Below are 19,718 nucleotides of genomic sequence, written 5' to 3'. Positions count from 1 at the left end.
AGGGAGAGAGGAGGGAGGGGGGCAGAGAAGAAGGGAGGAAGTAAGGGAGTTAGGTACGGAAATACATTATACTAAAGAGGGAAACAGCATGAAAATGGGAGAAGACAGAAGGTTTAATATAAGAAAGGGTAGGTTAAGGGAGGGATTACTCTCAAACATAACTCTAAAGGGGGTAAAACAGTGTCATCATAAACAAATACATGCAAGGAAGAAATTACCTATTGGATGCAGGGATAGAGGAAGAATTCATGATCAAGAAACAGAGAGAATCACAGGAAATAAAATGACTAATTTTGATTAGAAAGAGGGAAAGCAAGTTGTCCAAAGCAAGCTGTCCACAGTAGATCCAAAGGTCCAAGATTAGAATTTCAGGCTCCTGGCTCCCCCTCTGCTATGGTCTGAAGCTCTGAAGTCAGGAACAAAAGGGAATACCTAACTAAGGCCTTCCCTGCCAGTCAATAAACATTTATTAAACATCTGCTATGTATCAAGCACTGTAGTAAGTGCTGGAGAACAAAGAAAGGCAAAAAAAAAAAAAAAAAAAAAGTCAGCCTTCAAGGAATTCACAATCTATTGGGGGAAACAAATACTATTAGGGAAACAAATATGATTATTCCAAACCAACAAATGGAAAGCACTAGTTTTAAGAAAAAAGACTTCCTGTAAAAAAGTGGGATTTGAGCTGAAATTTGAAAGAAAACCTATAAATATGCCCAGGACTTCCCATCCTGAAAAAAAAACGTTCCTTAATCCTATCAAGTCATCATTTTCTTTTCATGTCCAAACTCTTAGGAAAAGCTGTCTATACTCTGCCTTCACTAACTTCTCACTCATATCTCCACCCCTCACATTCAACAAAAATTTCTTCCAAGTTATGAGTAATATTAGTTATAAAATCCAATGCACTTTACTCAGTCTTTATCCTTTTTTACCTCTGTGCAACATTTCCCCACACTCTCTTTTTGGGTACTCTTTGTTCCCTGGGTTTCCATGATACTGCAGTTCCTTCTCTGACTGCTAAACCTCAGTCTGTTTTGCTGGATCCCCTAATTGTAAGTAAGCCCTTCCAATTTCCCTAATTTTGTCAAGGTATCACCATCTGTTTAATAACTCAGGCTCACATCTTGGGTATCATTTTCAATTTCTATTACATTTTTAAAAAAAAACTCCATTTTGCCTTTTATTCACCATTTGGTGAAGTTAAGCCTCAACTTCATCTAAGTCACCCGAATTTAAGAAAATCACAAGACTATTCCCCCTCCCACTATCACCCAACTTAAAGAATGTGAAAAAATTACCCTTCTCCCTCAGTGTCACCTGATCCCTCCACCAATAAGAAATTAGATGTCCCAATCCCTACATCCTGTTTTTCTTATTTTTAACTTCTTCCAAATAATATTTTTCCTGTGTAGAAACTAATAGTCAATATCCTTGGCTACCAAGAGCCTTGGACCCAATCTGTTTCTGCAGCTCCATGCATTGCTAAACAGATCTTCCAGATTTTCGTCTGGATGCGACTACTTTGTATCTTTATTCCACAGTAACATTCTGCTCTTTCCTTGTCATCACCTACCTAATCAGTTGCCAAATTGTTTCTATTTCCACATTTTTCCATCTGAACCATGTCACTTCCCTGCTCAAAAACTGCATCTATGTTAAAACAAACATCCTTTGGCAATTAGAGACTTTCACCATCTGTTTCAAGTCTATCTTTCCAAGCTAATTACATGTTATTGCTCTTCATGCATTAGTGCACTTCGGGCTACAACTATACTGATCTAGGGGCTGTTTCTTACCTAGAACGTTGCAGCCTCCATCTCATGCCTTTGCAAAGACTATCCCCCACCCCCTTCTCCTCATCACTCTAAGTTCCTAGTTCTTTCAAAGCTCAAATACTGGAGACCTCTCCTGATCCACCTCCACCTATAAAGATATACTGGCAAGCTGCTAAGTTATACATTTATACATATATATATCAAGCATCAGGCTTCTTGTTCCTGCCACCAAAGGATACTCTTTCTAACCCTCCTTCTATTTAAATAATACTCTCCCTAAAGGTCCAACTCAGACACCAACCTCTTCCACAAAACCTTTGTGGACCACAAGCCCTGGGCTCCATTAATTCTAATTCCTGCTCTAAAATGTCCTAGCTGTGAAATCTTGAGAAAGTCTTCTCACCTATTTCAGCCTCAGTTTCTTTATCTGCAAAATGGGAATAATTATTTTTGGGCTTTCTGACTCATAAGGGTGTTAGGCTGTTAAGAGGAAAGCATTTGGTCAAATTTTAATTTCAGAATTTGGAGTGAACTTTATTTCCATACCAGGTCCTCATAAGAGCCCCTGTAAAACAGGTATGGCAAGAAATTGTTATTACCATTTTAATTAGGGGCAAACAGGAAGGAAATGTCTTTGTCTAGGTGACAGAAACAGTAAATGGCAAAGCAAAGAAAGGGAGCTGGGATTTCTGGCTTTGTGGCCAAGGGCTTATCCACTACACCAGACTGTCCAGAAAGAGGGGAGTAGGGGAGAGGGTGTGGTGGGAAAACAACCGGAATTGGGCTGCGGGCAGGATTCAAGGGGAAGCAACATGGTTTATTTTGGTAGAAGGGGAGCTGACTGTGGAAGGGGACTTGACTGCAGAGAGCCTTGAATGCCAAGCTACAAAGCACAGACTTTGTCTAGAGAGTCAGGGATTCCCTCCCTCCCCTATCCCAAGCAGGGGAGAGACAGGTAGAAAAATGGCAGAAAAAGAAGGTTGCCCTTTGGAAGTGGAATGAAGGGGAGGCTGAACAGAAGTGTAAAGCAGAAGGATCTCTCTCTGGGAGGATGTTTTTAAAGACTTAGGGAATGCCTGGGGAGGGGGGGAGATCCAGACTTATAGCCCTGTCAGATTAAACCCTGTGCCTCTCTCTCTGACTTTTCACTGGGCAAGATAATCATGCGTTGACCTAGTTTCTCTAATCTAGGCATCCTCCACTTCAAAGGGTCTTTTTTTTTTTCAATCTCTCACAGTAAGGAGAACAATAGGTAAACCCCGAAGTACTCTAGAAGTATGAGTTATTATCAGAGGCAGCAGTTGTGTGAAAAAGAGAGACAGACTTGAAATCAGGTGTCCTGGGGTACAAATCCTGATTCTGATCCTTGCTAACTCTGAACTCAGGTAAGCTCCTTCCTGGGCCTGGGTCATGACTGGTCTCTCTCTTCAGACCGAAGTAAGAAGAACCTGGCAAAGAGATGAGAGGAGGGTTCCTGAAGGTGCAGTAAATCATATGAGAACAGAGCAGAAGTTTGACAAAAATCAGCTAGTAACACTGATTTAGAAAACAATTAACATTATCTGCATTGTATTGTATTTTTATTTTTAAAAAATTTCTCATTTATCTTTTAATCTGGTTCTAGCTGCCTTCTAAGGTTTTTGAAGGCTGCTTGGGTCCATTCAATACCTCTCCTTAGAAAAGGATAACTCTATTCAGTAAAACTGAAACAACCTGAGAGGCCAATTAATCCATTCCTATGGGTACCTAACTCCTCCCATTAAAATTAAAAAAAAAAAAAAAACTTTTTATAGATGAAGAATTGAAGGATCATCAAGGAAAAACTCCTACACACTTACAGATAGTAAGAAAAGCTTGGGTTCTAACCCACATACTCTGGCTCCAAATATGGTGTCCTCTGGGAAAGAGATATAAATAAGAGATTCAAGTAAAAAGTGACCTTGAGCAATCAGAAAAAAATCCCTTAAGTTTGCAAGCCTCAGCTTTCACATCTGTCCAATGGAGATAACACTAGCACCACCTACTTTACATAATTGATTATGGGGTAAATATTTTATAAAGTTTAAAGAATCACCAAACTACTATTATTCATTAAACTACTATTATTCATTAAAACTCTAGGAGTTCATCTTAGTTCCTGTTTCAGAACACTGAACACAGAACAACAGGGTGTAGCAGAAAAACAAGTTCCTGGGAAGGGGAGGTCTGGGTTCCAATGGCAGCAGGTCTGTTTCACAGTCACAGGTCTAAGAACTGGAAGGGATCTCAGAGATAATCTAATCCAACTCCCTTGTTTTACAGATGAGAAAATTAAGACTCAGGCTTTTTTAAACCCTAAGATTTCATTGAGTGTTTGCATCAGCTGGAAAGTTTGAACTCAGCCTCAATGTACAAAAGCATTGTCAAGTTTCCCCTGCTGAGTTGCCATGCTTTATTGGTTAATTGGGTGGGGTTTGCTGACTGGGACAGGAAGGAGCTGCCCAATAATGGAACCAGCTGCTAAACTAAATTACCCTGTTAAGTAGTGAACTTACCATTATTGGAGGTATTCCAACAAAAGCTAGATTACTATTTATTTTGTTAGGGTTTTTTTAACTTTTTATTTAGTATTCTATTTTTTCAGTTAGGGGTGTTTTACAGAAGATTCCTATTCCTTTATGAGCTAATACCCCCTGGTGTATTGATAGTGATAGCTAATAGTGAGCATGTATGTATTACAGAACATTCACTCTCAGAGTAGCATCAGGATTCCTCAGTCTAACTTCCTATAAGTCAACATTCAAGGATCTTCATCACCTAGACTCACCATGATTTGGCAGCTTTATCTCCCAAGGTTCCTGAAGCTGTTCCAACTGTTGAAGTTGGGCCCTCTCCTCATTGCTCCTTACACTTGGTCACCTATCCATATATCTCAACTGGAAGGCACTTCAGGGATCACCTAGTCCATCTCCTTCCTCCCTGTTGTAAAGGGAATGGTTGAATATCCCCAACAAGGATTCATCTAGCCTCTGCTTAAAGACGTCTGGTGGGGAAGAACTCACTACTTCCCAATGCTGTCCATTTCTCTTTTCTTTAGCTCTAATTAATATCAAAATTTTTCCTTCAAGTCAAAATATGCCTCTGCACAGCTTACAATTTATGCCTCCAGTTCTGCCCTTTGGGGCCAAGCAGAACAAATCTAATCTCTTCCACATATCACCCTTCAAATATTTGAAGATATCTCTCTTGTTGTCTATTTTTTTCTTTTTTTTAAAAAAAATTTTTATTTTATTAATTTCTAATTGCATATAAATAATTTTAACAACCTTTTAAAAATTTTTTGAATTCTAAACTCCCTCCCTCCACTTTTCCCTCCCTCCTTAAGAAGACAAGCAATATGATAATTCAATATTATATATGTGAAGTTATCCATCTTTTCTAAACTAAACATTCCCAATTTCTTATGACAATTACATAACTAAAGAATTTTAGAGCTAAAAGAGACTTCAGAGATCTTAATTCCTGGCCTAGATTTGTGGGGAGGAGAGGGAGCTTGATTGAGGAAAAAAATGCATTTTTTCAATAGCTTGTAATTTAAATTTAAGCATTCCCTTTAGTTATATAAAAATATATAATATAAAAATATTATTCTAAGAAGGAGTTCATAGATTTAAAAGAAGTGCCAAAAGGGTCTGTGATATACAAAAATATTCATAGCAGCGTTTTGGGATGGAAAAATTAGAAATTGAAGGAATGCTAATCTATTAGGGAATAGATCAAGTTACAGAATATAACTGCAATATAATACAACTGTGCTGTAAGAAATGAAGAAAGGGGTGGTTTCAGAAAAACCTAGAAAAACTTATAAGAACAAATTCAAAAAGAAGTGTGCAGAACCCAAAGAACAATTTCTAAAATAATAATTATGCATAGACAAACAACTTGGAAAGACTTAGGAACTCTAACCAACATAATGACCAACCACACAATTCCACCCATCTGGCCAGATGGAGAAGTGCAGATTAAGGCACATTTTTTGAACATGAGTAAGTAATAATGTGGAAATTTATTTTGCTTGACTATTCGTATTTGTTAACAGACTTTGTTTTTCCTACTTTCTTAATGAGGAGAAAGAAGTAGGAGGGAAAGAATCTGGAGCTGAAAATAAAACTGTTTTGTTTTGTTTTTTAAAGAACAAAATACCTAGCCTAACTTAACGTCATCATTTGACAGCAATGGAAACTTTTGTATGGAAATCCTTTCTCTCTACCCTCTTTTTCTACCTCATATCAACCCTGCTCTCCCCGCCCCAGCCCATGCATTTATTTCCATTTTATATCAGTTATGTGTTCAGGGGGGAGGAGAGGGGAATTCTAACTTTCCTGTGATAAAAAAAAAAAAAAAAAAGTTGCACTGAGATAAGCATTCTGTGGGCCACTTCTTACTTAGTCAGTCAAGCTATTAGTTCTTAGTAATATTTTCTGGGTGGTTCAATCCAGCAGTCTTTTTTCTTTTTTTTAATTGATCTCTCCATCATAGCCCTCAACTCCAACCCTATCCTAGGTTCTTCAGTACTGGTAACTTCAGAGAAAAGAGAAAAAGGGCAGGGCCCTGCCCCACAAAAATCTCCAGCGATCTCAGGAGGGAGATAAAATTTATTAGCCCTTGAAGGCTTTAAAGCACTTTCTTCATAACTATCCCAGAGAGTAAAAATTCATGCAAATATCCTTATCTCCATTTCTCAGAGACAGTAACTGAAGTCCAGTAGTAAATGGACAGAATCAGTTCTCCAATCCAGGAATCTGGAGTCTATCTTTCTAATGGAGGCAATACCAGTACCACCTACTTCATTGGATTGATATGGGTAATACATCTTAAAAGACTTAAAATATTACCAAAATGAAAGCTATTATTATTCTCACTAAAAATCGTAGGAGTTCAATTTAGTTCCATCCTCAGAACACTAAAGATTGGGATGTGGCAGAAGAAACAGGACCCCGGGCCAGAAAGCAAGGGATTTGGGTTCAAGGGGAAGCTGGTCAGCTCCAAAGTCACTAGATCATAGGATCACAGAAGCACAGAGCTAAAGGAGCCCATTGCCTCTTTTATTTACAGATAAGGAAACCCTAGAAGTCATTCAGGACCACCAGCTCCATTGCCATCATCCAAAGTAACTCCTGTGTTGAGATGGCATCAGCACGGACCCAGCTGAAGCTAAAAGGCAGCCAGAGGGAGAGAGGAGGGAGCATGGGCAGCCACTGTGACCACCATGGAGATCCTGATGGAGGCAGTCCAAGACCCTGAACCCAAAAGCCTGCCTACCCAATGTCCTGAAAAGCAACTGGGAGATGCTGCCAATAGCCTAGCAACTGCTCCTGTGGATCACAGTCACAGCTACTAAAGATCCAGAAAAGAAAGTTCTTGTCCCCAAAGTTCTCGGTACTGTCAAATGGTTCAGAAACTGGTATTTTATCAGTGGAAATGACAATTAAAGAAAAAGCCTAAATATCTGCTTTTCCCCTACACCCTAACTTTTCCATTTGATCTATAGTTTAAATCTTCCCACTCGTCTCCTCTATTAAACTGAGCCCCCTGAGAGCAAAGATTGTCTTATTTTTCTCACACAGTGTTTTGTATACAGTAAGCACTAAATAAATGCCTCATTCATATTTATTCACTCTAGTGCTCTATACAAGCAATAATCATGAAATACCAGATCTGACAGCACTCCTCCCCAGCTTATAACCCTCTTATGGCTCCTCAGTGCCTACAGAATAAATTCTATACCCAGCTAACATCTTTCCTCTCCAAGGAAGTCTTCAATCACCTGTTTCCTTTGAATTTTTTTTCAACATTCAATTGTCTATATTGCTCACTTGGCCCATAGCACCTAGCTCTCAGCCTTATGCCATGGGATCATAGATTTGTAACTACAAAGGATATCAAAGGCCATCTTGTCCAATCCCTTGACTATAAATAAATGAGAAACCTGTGTCCCAGAGAGCTTAAGAGACTTCCCAACTATGTAGTTAGTGTCAGAGGCAGAGGATTTGAATATAGGGCCTCTGACATCAAATTGAGGGCTTTTTAATCCATATGCAATCTAGTACCTTCTCATTATGAAGCAGGACACTTGTTCTAGATTCATCCAGCATTTATTAGCTGGGTGATCACAAACATGTCAATGCCTTCTCAGAAACACTATTTGTCCCACCTATCTCTCACTGGATTGCTAAAAGGTAAGTAGTGTCAACTATGAAATACTATAGACACGAGGTAATATTATGGTATTATTCCCCATTACCCTTTGGCCAAGCACTGGTCAAATGCTTTTCTGTCTCCAAAAGCCTTTCCAGTGCCAACATTCTCTGACTCAATGAATCTTGAGAAGATTAACAAAGTATGGCATCTGGGAAGAGAATTTATGCCCTGTCACTAGAGATGGGGAAAATAGCTTCCCTGTGTTACAAGATCCCCTCAGAACAGTGCTGCAGGTGGCCCATCCAAGTTAGCAGCCCCTGATTCAAACAATACCCAGGGCCCCCAGCCAGTCTGGGAGTAGAAACTAGAGATGGCTCTACTGAGCCTCCTGGGAACACTCAGAGCTCTCAGCTGCTTGCTCTTCTCTTTAAAGCCATTTTAAAAGGAACAGTGCCAAAAGGGTGATCTGGACTTAGAATGCTCTAGGAATGGCTCTTCTCCTCTCTGAACCTCAGCTTCCTTGTCTGTAAAAAGCACGACACAAATATATGCTTTATTTATATTATAGGGTGATAGTGAAAAGTGTTTTTGCTAGCTGAAAATAAAGATCCTGGGGAAAAAAAGAGAAAATCAAGATCATTAATTAATGGTAGAGCTGAGACTAGAACTCATTCCCCTGAGTCCAGGGTTAAATCTTTCTTATTCCAATGAATCAAGGCTGGGACCAATCCAAAACATCAATACCATCTGGAAAAGCTATCTGCAACTTCTTCTATGCTCTTAGGCTTAAAACAACTCCGGAAAACTTAAAAGTCAAATCGACAAATAGCTACTGTCCATCTATTTAATCACATTGCAAGCATTATAAGAATCTATAATTCCCCATCTGTTTCCAGTCTATCTTTCCAGTCTCATTGTGTTCTCATTACTCCTCCTTCACCCACTCTACAAGTCAGTTGAACAGGCCTTCTTATGCTCACCTCATACAAGCTCTCCATCCCCAGTAGGCTCCAGATCCTCAGCTCTGCTTCTCGAAATTCTTAGCCTCCTTCAAATCTCAGCTCAGGCTCAAATGCTACCTTCTACATCAACCTCTTCTAGATCCACCAAACTACTAATGACTCCTTCCCCACTCCCCCCCCAAAAAAATCACACACACACATACACACACTTAACTGTATTACCTCTGTATACATTTTATACACCTAGACACATATGTGCCATTTCCCCCAAACAGAACAGCACATAAGTTCCTTGAAGAACTTACTTTATTATCTCACTTGAAATCTCCCTATGTTGTTATGGAATTTAGTATTATATATATATTTGTGGAGTTTAATAATATATATATACATATATATATATATATATATGAATATCTGAGAAATTAACTTGCTTAGGCCATAGCTAGCCACTTTTTGCCCTAATTCCTAATTTCCTTACTAAGTCATTGCCTTTTTCAGAGCCTAGCAGGGTACTTTGTACACAGTACATGACTGACCAAATGTCTGCTAAATAAATGATCAATCAGTGGATCCATGCTTGGAGATTTAAAATTCTTTGATCACTTTCCTCAAGTGTGAACTTGTATCCCCTGTGCTTACACAGTGACTTCACATAGTAAGGACTTAATAAATTTTCATGAACTGCCTAGCTGTATGAACTTGGGCAAAGCACTTCATGCTTCTTGACTTTTATAGACAAGTTCCTTGTCTATAAAATGGAGATAACACTCATAACTGCTTTCTTTTCAGAACAGGAAAATGTTTTGTGAATGTTAAACTGCTATAGAAATGTCAGAAAATTTAGATAAAATAGGTCCCAGTTCTCATGGAGCTCACAGTCTAGTAAGACATTAATATCGTACATAAGTACATGAGAGAGGAGCACACAATGGGATGTGTGAAATTAGAAGAGAAAGTTCATTATCACCTGTAAAAAAAATCAGGAAAAGACTTTCTGGAGGAAATACTTTTTGAACTGAGCTTTAAAAGATAGGAAAGGATTTAACAAAACCAGACCATCATGAGCAAAGATGTGGCAGTAAGAGAGCGTTTGGCATGTTTAAGGGGAAAATAGTTGTCTGTTTCAGCTGGAGCAACCTCCTTTGCAAGACTCATCAGAAATAAGGCTAGGATTTAAAGTGTTGACAGATTATCTAGGGTTTTGAATGCCATTCTTCTGAAAATGAGAACAATTAGGAATTGTATTGTGGCAACAGTATGAAGGATGCCTTGGAAGGAAGACAGAGGAGAGATGGTCCAAGCAATGGTAGCAATGAAGGCCTCTAGGAGAGTGGGAACAGGAATGGTGGGGGAAATGTGAGTGATTTAGGGAAAGTGGAATCAACAAGATAAGGTAATTGACTGGTTATGAGAAGCCAGAGAGAAGGATGAGAACAAGGAAACTTTTCAAAAGTTAAAGAGTATTGCTTTAAATAGTAGTTCAGGACAACCATCATCATAACAACAAATCTGTCCCAAGCATACTGTGGGAAAGGTCAAAAAGTTATGACTTCAGGATAGAGCAATTCCAGAATACTTCCCAGCCGCAATATATTTGATAGCAGTGCCAGACAATGAAGAAATTCCTGGTCTTAACATATTAACAGGTACCAACGTTCCCACAAAAGTTCTCTCATAATTTAATGGAACTAGGAGTTCTAAGTCCCAATCAGCTTTAGAACTGTGTGAACATGACCCAATTCTTTCTTTTTTTCTTGGAGCCTCAGTTTTCTCATCTGTGAAGCAATGAGCTAAATGGTTTTCAAGGCTGTTTCCAAACCAGCCAGGCTCCCATCCATTCCAAACACAGTTCTAACATCCAGTTCTAAAGCATCTCCTCCAGCTCTGTCCCTCTAAATTCTAAGGTACCTTCTGGCTGGATTCCTTATTCTAGGATCCTGACCAGCTCCCCCTGGAGGGATTCTTTGATCTCCTACTAAGCCCTAAACACTTGGAGGCTTCCATTGAAAACTAGTCAGTAACACCCTCACAGCCTTGACCTGGGTCCCAGCACCACCTGGAGATTCTCAAATAATCCTGGAAGTAGGACAAGAGAAAGATGCGTTTGGGTGGGGGTTGCAATTCTGAGGCATTTTAATAACTGACTTGCTGTTGGAGGGGGAGACAAGAGGCCGGAAGGAGGCGTCCCTACTAGGTCTGTCCTCAGGCTTTAGAGGACATCCAGCTCTACCTCCTTTTTCTCCATCTCTTCACCCCAGCCAACAGGTCTCAAGCAACAGGTGTTGGTTCTATCAGGCCTGCCATAGTGATAATACCTTTCCTTCTGGTCTCGCCAGCCCCGCTCTCCGTCCCAGCCCTGGTGTGTACAGGAAGAGGGAGCGGAGGTAAAGCTGGGGACCCTCGCCCCTTCCAGTTCCCAGGTCATGGGCCGCCCCTCCCTTCTCCACCGGAGGCTGAGGTGAGGAGTAGCAATCCTGCCCTTGCATTTTGCTTCCTCAGAGCGGTAACCTGCAGAGCGCTCCAGCCCCCCTCACCTTTCGGACGCTATCCCCGTCCGCCGGCTGCTCCAAGAAGCCCCCATCGCCACCTCCCTCGCCGTCTGGACTCTCCTCGAGGATCATCTCGGCCCACGCGGCTAGGACATCCAGCAGCCTGGGTCCGCGGAGCACAACCTGCAGCAACCCTCCGGGAGCCGCGGCCAAGTGCAAGCAAGTGCACAGACCGGGGCAGGTCCGGAGCCCACAGGGCCGGGCAGTTCGGGCAGCGCGGTCCCTCCTCCTTTCCTCCCCCTCCAGAGACTCCCGCCTGCTTCCCACCCCTCCACTCCCACTTGATTCCCTCTAGGTGGAGAGCGAGCTGGGGCGGGGTGGGGGGGGGGGAGAATTCGGAGGTGACCGCTGGAAAGAGCACTCGGGGGGGCGGGCAGAATGTGACCTTATCCAATCGCCAGCGGCAATAGCTCGGATGGAAGTGGCCTCGAGCCAATGGGAGTGGGAGGAGGCAGTTTCCATGGGGGCGGAGCGGTCTCTGCAGGTCTGCTCGGCCCCTCTCCCTGCCCCTTAGAGTCCCGGGGGAATTCTGTCTCCCCTGGCAACCGTGGGAATTAGAACGCTGTGAGATTGGTAGGCGAGAGCCGGGAGGAGCCTCCTGGGGGCTGAGAGCGATGCGCGCCTGCGCCGCTCAGGTCGCTCTGCTCTCCCTCCCCCTTCCTCTCCCCCATACCGCCCCTTTCGCAAAGTCTGAGAACCCGACTGCGATCGAGTCGGGTGGCCCAGCGTTGCCCCGAGTCCCCCCCTCCCCCGCTTTTGGGAAAAAAGTAACTAATGCAATTCCTCAGTCTTTGCAAACTTACTTTGTATCACCTTATGATAGGACCACAGAGTTTTACAGAGAAAAGAACCTTCCAGATCTCCGTAGTCCTGCACTCTGATTTTACACTGGAAGAAATAGGACTGGGTCAGGACCGGGGCTTTCTAATCTAATGCCATCTAATGGCAAGTAAGAGGCAGATAATGGACTTGAACTCAGGTCATCTAGTTCTTATTAATGCTCTTTTCACCACTTGGTAGTTTGCCTTTCCTAATAACCTTGCTTTGCTCACGGAATCCATTCCCCCGGTACATAAAGACCTATGTGCAAGTTTGAGCGCTGACATTTACAAGATATGTGAATCCTTTCCCTAGAGAAGCTTCGGTGTTCTACGTAAAAAATGAGGGTAACCAGAGAAAGAACACTGGAAAATGAGTATGGAACACAGCATAACATTTCCACTCTTTCTGTTATCGTTTGCTTGCATTTGTGTTTTTTCTTCTCCGGTTATTTTTACCTTCTTTCTAAATCCGATCTTAATTATGCAACAAGTTAACTGTATAAATATGTATGCATATATTGGACTTAACATATACTTTAACATATTTAACATGTATGGGACTATCTGCAATCTAGGGAAGGGGGTGGAGGGAAGGAGGGAAAAAGTCGAAACAAGTGTTTGCAAGGGTCAATATTGAAAAATTACCCATGCATATGTTTTGTATATAAAAAGCTATAATAAAAATATTTTTTAAAATAATAAAAAAATGGAGGTAATAATAGTGCTCCCTCTTCATACACCCCCCAACCCTGCCTCTATAACCTTCCTTGTGTGGAATGTGCTTTCTAAATCCTAAAGGACTATAGAAATAGCTATTCAATTTAGGATGATGCAAATCCTAAAATGTTCATACCTTTTGACCAGGGATACAACTATTTGGTATACATATACTGTAAGGAACTTAATGATAAGAAAAAAACTTTCATATATACCAACACAGCTGTAGCAGCATTTTTTATGAAACCAAAGAATTGGAAACATAGTAGATGCCCATCAATTGGGGAATATTATTGAACTAAAAGAAATTACCAATATGAATGAAAAATGAAGCATGAAGAAAAATTCATGGAAAGCATGAATTGATTCATAGTGAAATAAGCAGAGCCTCCCACCCTCAAAAATAAATAAATAAATAAAACCAACACTGGTGGTGCACATACACTCCCGTACTACACACACACACACACACACACACACACACACACACACACACACTCCTACCTCCTTTCAAACTTTCTTTTTGTGTTGTCTTCCCCATGAAATTATAAGCTCTTTGAGGGCAGGAATTGCTTTCTTATTTGTACCCCTGCTACTTATTATACTGCTTTTCACAAAGTAGGTGCTTAATAAATGTTTAGTTGAGTTGAATATACACAATGACAACAACAATGTAAATGGAAAGAAAAGCCACAAAAATCAAAAGTGAATATTACAAAATTTAGTACTAGCAAAATCATCAAGCTGTGAGAAGCTTGAGAGAAGACATTGGCCCATTTGCAGAAGTGGGAGGTCCATGGATGTGGAACACTGCATATATTTTCAACCTTTTTCTATTTATTGATTGGTTTTGACATTTTTTTTTCCTCTTCATTTTTTTTTCTTTAAAAATGTTTGTTATTTGAGGGGCAGCTAGGTGTCGAAGTGGATAGAGCACCAGCCCTGAAGTCAGGAGGACCTGTGTTCAAATTTGATCTCAGACACTTAACACTTCCTAGCTGTGTGACCCTGGGCAAGTCACAACCCCAAATGCTTCAGAAAAAAAAAAAAAAAAAGTTTCTTATTTGAAATAGCTCTCAGGGAGAGGGAGAGGGAAGTAGTGACATGAGACAAATGATACCAATAAAATATATTTTAAAGTATATTGAGAGACCTTTATAATCTCCAAGGGGAAAAAAGTGTGAACTATTATGAGAGGAACGATGGAAACTCATCCTGCCTGAATCAGAGAATCTAAGAGCTGGAAAGGAGTTATAAAAGAGCTAGAAGGAGTTATGTAAGGAGATGGTTCCAATTTCACAGAACCATAGAACCTCAGACCTTAGCTGAAGTCTCATCTAAAAATCCCACTTTTTCAGGGAATCATACCTCAATCTCTCCCAATTTCAATACCTTATCTCTTTTAATTATTTCCTATTTGTTTTGTATGTAACTCACTTTGTATATTTGTTTGCTCTCTCTCCCATTAGATTGCAACTCCTTGAAGGTACCTCCTCCTCCCCTCTTTCTCACCCCCTCTCTCTTTGTGCCCTTGTCTGGATGCTTTCCAGATTTCAAATGTCTTTTTTTAAATGTGGTAACCAGAACAAAACACAGTTGTATTCAGAATTCCTTTGACAATAAGAAATTAAATTAAAAACTATATGTAGTGCTTTCATCTCCACTGTTTCATTTGAGTCTTACAACATCCCTGTGAAATATACAAGGGAGGTACTATTAAAACCATATACAGAGGAAAAAATTGAGGCAATATGTTTTAGAAATGACATAAATGAGAATAATATTGGATGACAAATCATGGATAAGTTGTGATGTGCACCACTAAAGGGAGTATTCACAGTGATGAAATCACAGATATATTGAGATATAGAACTACAACATATCCAGAAGAGGATGGCACAGTCTGTGCAGGGGGATCAGGTACGGTGGCATGTGAGCATTTGTCTCACATAGCATTTTGTCTGTTGAATGCATTATAAAGTATTACTATGTATTATAATTATATGTGTAAATGCTATAAATACCTATACACATACATTCATGCACACATGGCTGTGTAGTAGAAACTACAAAACCATCCCCTTGTCATCTCTTCCAGAAGCAGCTGACTCTACTTTTTCCCCTTACTTTTGAAGATTTTTCTCAAATTTGCCATAAAGTATTTTGAAATGTGGCCCAGCTACTTTGGTAAAAGAGGTAAGAAGGAAAGACAATTAAGAAGAAAGATATCTCTTTAAAAACAAAACTGCTTAGAAAGTACTGATGCAATCATGAAGGAGATCGCCTAGATGGCGAGGAGAGAGAAAATTGATTCACCTAAGTTTAAATGAAGTTGGGAAAAAGAAATTATGTTTGAACTGTGCAAAAAAAGGAACATTCCTCTAGCACCTCAGAGAATCTTAGATTAGGAAAGTATTGACTATGGGACACAAGTCCCATAGCTTCAAAAGAATAGGGGAATTCTGATCCACAGTTGTGTTCTGAGCAATAGACACACATGACCAAGAATGTAAATCTTCAGTCATCGTTTTATAAGGACTGCTAGGAAACAGCTTTATAATGACTAAGAAACCAGTCCTCTGGAGAGGGTAATGATTGCCATCTACTGGAGAGTGACAGAGTTGCAAAAACTATTAGGAGAACTTAACTAAAGGTTTCAGTACTAGAAAGCAAAGCTTTTTTTTTTTTTTTTTTTTTTTTTTTTTTTGCAAGGGTGAATGTTGGAAATTATCTATGTATATGTTTTTTTTATTTTATTTAATAATAACTTTACATTGACAGAATCCACGTCAGGGTAATTTTTTTACAACATTATCCCTTGCACTCGTTTCTGTTCTGATTTTTCCCCTCCCTCCCTCCACCCCCTCCCCTAGATGGCAAGCAGTCCTATATATGTTAGATATGTTGCAGTATATCCTAGATACAATATATGTTTGCAGAACCGAACAGTTCTCTTGTTGCACAGGGAGAATTGGATTCAGAAGGTAAAAATAACCCGGGAAGAAAAACAAAAATGCAGATAGTTCACATTCATTTCCCAGTGTTCTTTCTTTGGGTGTAGCTGCTTCTGTCCATCATTTATCAGTTGAAACTCAGTTAGGTCTATTTGTCAAAGAAATCCACTTCCATCAGAATACATCCTCATACAATATCGTTGTCGAAGTGTATAATGATCTCCTGGTTCTGCTCATTTCACTTAGCATCAGTTCATGTAAGTCTCGCCAAGCCTCTCTGTATTCATCCTGCTGGTCATTTCTTACAGAACAATAATATTCCATAACATTCATATACCACAATTTACCCAGCCATTCTCCAATTGATGGGCATCCATTCAATTTCCAGTTTCTAGCCACTACAAACAGGGCTGCCACAAACATTTTGGCACATACAGGTCCCTTTCCCTTCTTTAGTATTTCTTTGGGATATAAGCCTGAGAGCAAAGCTTTTTAAACTGTGGGTAATGTCAATGTTGGAAAAATTTATATGCTTTGCAAATAAATAAATTATTAATAAAATAAAACAAGAAGCTACAAAAAAAACTGGGGCAATAATAGGTAACTGAATGTGGGGTTGCTGAAAAATTTGACAGCAATAAAAGGTTTCTGAACATGCAATGACCAAAAATTAATTCAAAATCAAATGCATAATGAATCTGAGATTTTTCTAGTAGTACTTGCCCTTGTTGCATTTGTGAGAAATAATTCATTCAAACCCATACTCTATTCCAATTAGTATTAACCAATTTGTTAGAATCATATCAAAGTTCTATTTACAAGACTCCAGAGCTGTGAGCTGCAGATTCTAAAATCATTTGCTTAACTATTGGAAGTCAACTAAAGGCCCTCCACTCTTGTTTTGCCTTGTTGACCAAGCCCAGTGTGGAAGAAATGACAATTACATGGAAAGTCACCCAAAACATTTTTTGTACCTTTGGATCAATCACTTGTCTATTAGAAGGAGCGTATAAACACTTAAGTCATTGATGGTTTGTACCATTTCCTCATGCCTAATCTAAGGAGAAGCCTGTTCATCTTATGTGGAGATATTCCTTAAGTCACTCAATTTGTGACCCAGCCAACATATTAATTTGCTTTTTCAGTGTCACTATTTCATATTGAGAGAATTGTTCCAGAATGACTGGACACATAGAATCCTATAAAAACAGGGACCTGGAAGGAAGAGGCATCCCAGATTGTGAGGAAGATCTGAGGTCCACTTCATTAGAAGTGACCATGGACCCTTTAATAGAATGCCTTTGGCTCAGAATTCTGCCTAAGTCTCTTTTATTGTAGGTGGGACAATTTTAATCCCCATACATGGAGCACTTCACTTCAGCCTTGGTTCTGAACACATAACATACACATTATTCATTATGCATATTATCACGTCACACAATACCAACAGACAATGCCAGAAACACCTTGACTCAGATCAGAGACTACTGTATGCTATGAATTGCAGTTTTTACTATACATACAAAGTTTTTTGCTCTTACAGAAACATAATAGTTTAATTAAAGAAAATAAAGACTTTGAAGTATTTTCCTACCATCATTCTTTAACATGTAAATTTCAAATTAGTATATCTTTGGATTGTATTGTGTTAGAATGTTTGGTTTTAAAAACTGTTATCTCCTTCTTTTACAGAAATGTAAGTTTAATTGTAGCAAATAAAGACTTTTAATAATATTTCTCCACCATTACCACTATATGTGTTATATGTGAACATCAATTTTTAATTAAGCATAAATATAATTTCATAAACTAAAGCTAGTACTTATGTGAGAAATTATTAGCAATATTTATATTTTAAGACAAAATTTTTTTCAGTTATGGATAAATGGCTAACATTAGACAGAAGAGGTAAAAATACTGATAATAATGTGGCTGAGCTTTCACTACCAGGTACACCTAAACAGAAAAAGAAAATATGTCAAATCATATTTGCAATATGGATTTACTTCTAACAATGATGATGGTATACAAAAAAATCTCTTTGCTTAATTTGTAATGAAATTTTGACTGTGGAGAGTACAAAATCAACCAAATGAAAACGACATCTTAATACCAAGCAGGCAACATACTACAATAAACCAGAGAATATTTTGAACCACTTTTAAGATCGTCAAATAAAGAAAAACAATGTTTTGAGGGAAAAAAGGTATTTATTTGCATCTTAAGAAATTTCTAAATCTAAAAACCTACATGCTAGTGATGAGATTTTTAAGACCAGTTCTCTAGCCACATTATTATTTGGAGAGGCATATAACTTTCTTCAAGTATTTGTCATGTGAGAAAGGATTAGAGTTTTATTTGGCCCCAGAGGGCCAAATTTAGGGGCAATGGATGAACACTAAAAAGAGATCAATTTACACTCGATGTTAGAAAAGAAAAAGTTCCTAATAATTAGATTGTTACTAGATAGATGATAGATTGAGATAAAAAAAATTCCTTAAACTCTTCTTCTTGTTTAGTTGTTTCAGTTTTGTCCAGTCCTTTTGTGAGACAAATCCAAATATAGCATGATATCCAGTCCTTGGCCCTTCTTGTCTCCTGTCCATTAGGTTGTAATACCCTTAAAAGCAGATTATCTTTTGCCTTTCTTCACATTCTCAACATTTATCATTGTGCTTGGCACATTATTGTTACTCAGTCATCTGAGTCACGTCTGACTCTTCATAATCCCATTTGGACTTTGCTTGGCAAAGATCTAGAGTTTTTTTTGCCATTTCCTTTTCTAGATCAATTTTCAGATGAGGAAACTGAGTTAAACAAATTTAAGGGATTTGCCCAGAGTCACACAGCATTCTAAGGCCGGATTTGAACATGAGCCCTCCTGATTCCAGATTACCACCTAGCTGCCCTTTATTAAGCTCTTACTATGTGTCCTGCACCATGCTAAGTGGAGACACAAATTAAGCATGTAAGACAGAAAACAGTTTTCCTGATACTCTAATGGGAGGACAGCATGAAGAAGGCAGCCATGAAGATCTGGCTCCAAACAAATCAAAGAGAAAACTCACCTATCAAAGCCTCAAAATAGAGGTAACCCAAAGTAGAAGAGGCTGCTCCCAGAGCTAGTGTTTCCCTACTTTCTAAATCTTCCAGGGGAGAGTTGTCCAGTCTGATTTAGGGAACATAAATTAGATGCTAAGACCCATTCCAATTCTCAAATTCGGTGCTTCAGTCTAGACTTGTAGCTTATCCTCAAATTTGACATGCCTTTTCCCAACTTGATACACAAGCTGTCCCCTACAGAGTGCCTGGATACACTTTGTATATGTGCCTGACACACAGCAAGTGCTAGAGAAATTAATTCCTCTCATGCTATCTCACCCATTGGAGTGTGAGTTCTTTGAGGACAGGGACTATTTTTGACTTTTGATTCCCTTATACTTTAATACACAGTAAGCATTTAATAAATGGTTATTGACTGTGGACTCATAGTCTAACCTGATCAATATTTTTCAGAATTCTTATTTTCCTTCATGAATGAAGGACATTTTGGCTATGGAGAGTACAAAATCAACCCAACTAAAACAACATTTTTTTATTCTTGAAGTTTTTTATTTTCAAAACATATGCATTAATAATTTTTCAACATTAACCCTTGCAAAACCTTGTGTTCCAATTTCCCCTTTTTCCCCCAACCTCTCCTCTAGATAGCAAGTTATCCAATGAGACAGTAAAAATATGTTTTAATCCAATCAAT

The 19,718-nt window shown here is 39.2% G+C and overlaps 1 protein-coding gene across 1 annotated transcript in view; it reads right to left on the bottom strand.

Moving 5' to 3' along the window:
* Positions 1-11,767, bottom strand: part of RHPN1 (rhophilin Rho GTPase binding protein 1) — a 46,238-nt gene extending 34,471 nt beyond the window's left edge. Inside the window, exon 1 of the mRNA XM_051971203.1 lies at positions 11,455-11,767. Within this exon, the coding sequence (XP_051827163.1) occupies positions 11,455-11,541 (87 nt within the window). The 5' untranslated portion in view covers positions 11,542-11,767. The remainder of the gene's footprint in view (positions 1-11,454) is intronic.
* Positions 11,768-19,718: the final 7,951 nt, after the last annotated feature.

The sequence above is a fragment of the Antechinus flavipes genome, chromosome 1, assembly GCF_016432865.1.
Source record: "Antechinus flavipes isolate AdamAnt ecotype Samford, QLD, Australia chromosome 1, AdamAnt_v2, whole genome shotgun sequence".
NCBI lineage: Eukaryota > Metazoa > Chordata > Mammalia > Dasyuromorphia > Dasyuridae > Antechinus > Antechinus flavipes.
Note: the sequence above shows the minus strand (reverse complement) of the source record. Positions and strands in the feature narration are given on the sequence as shown.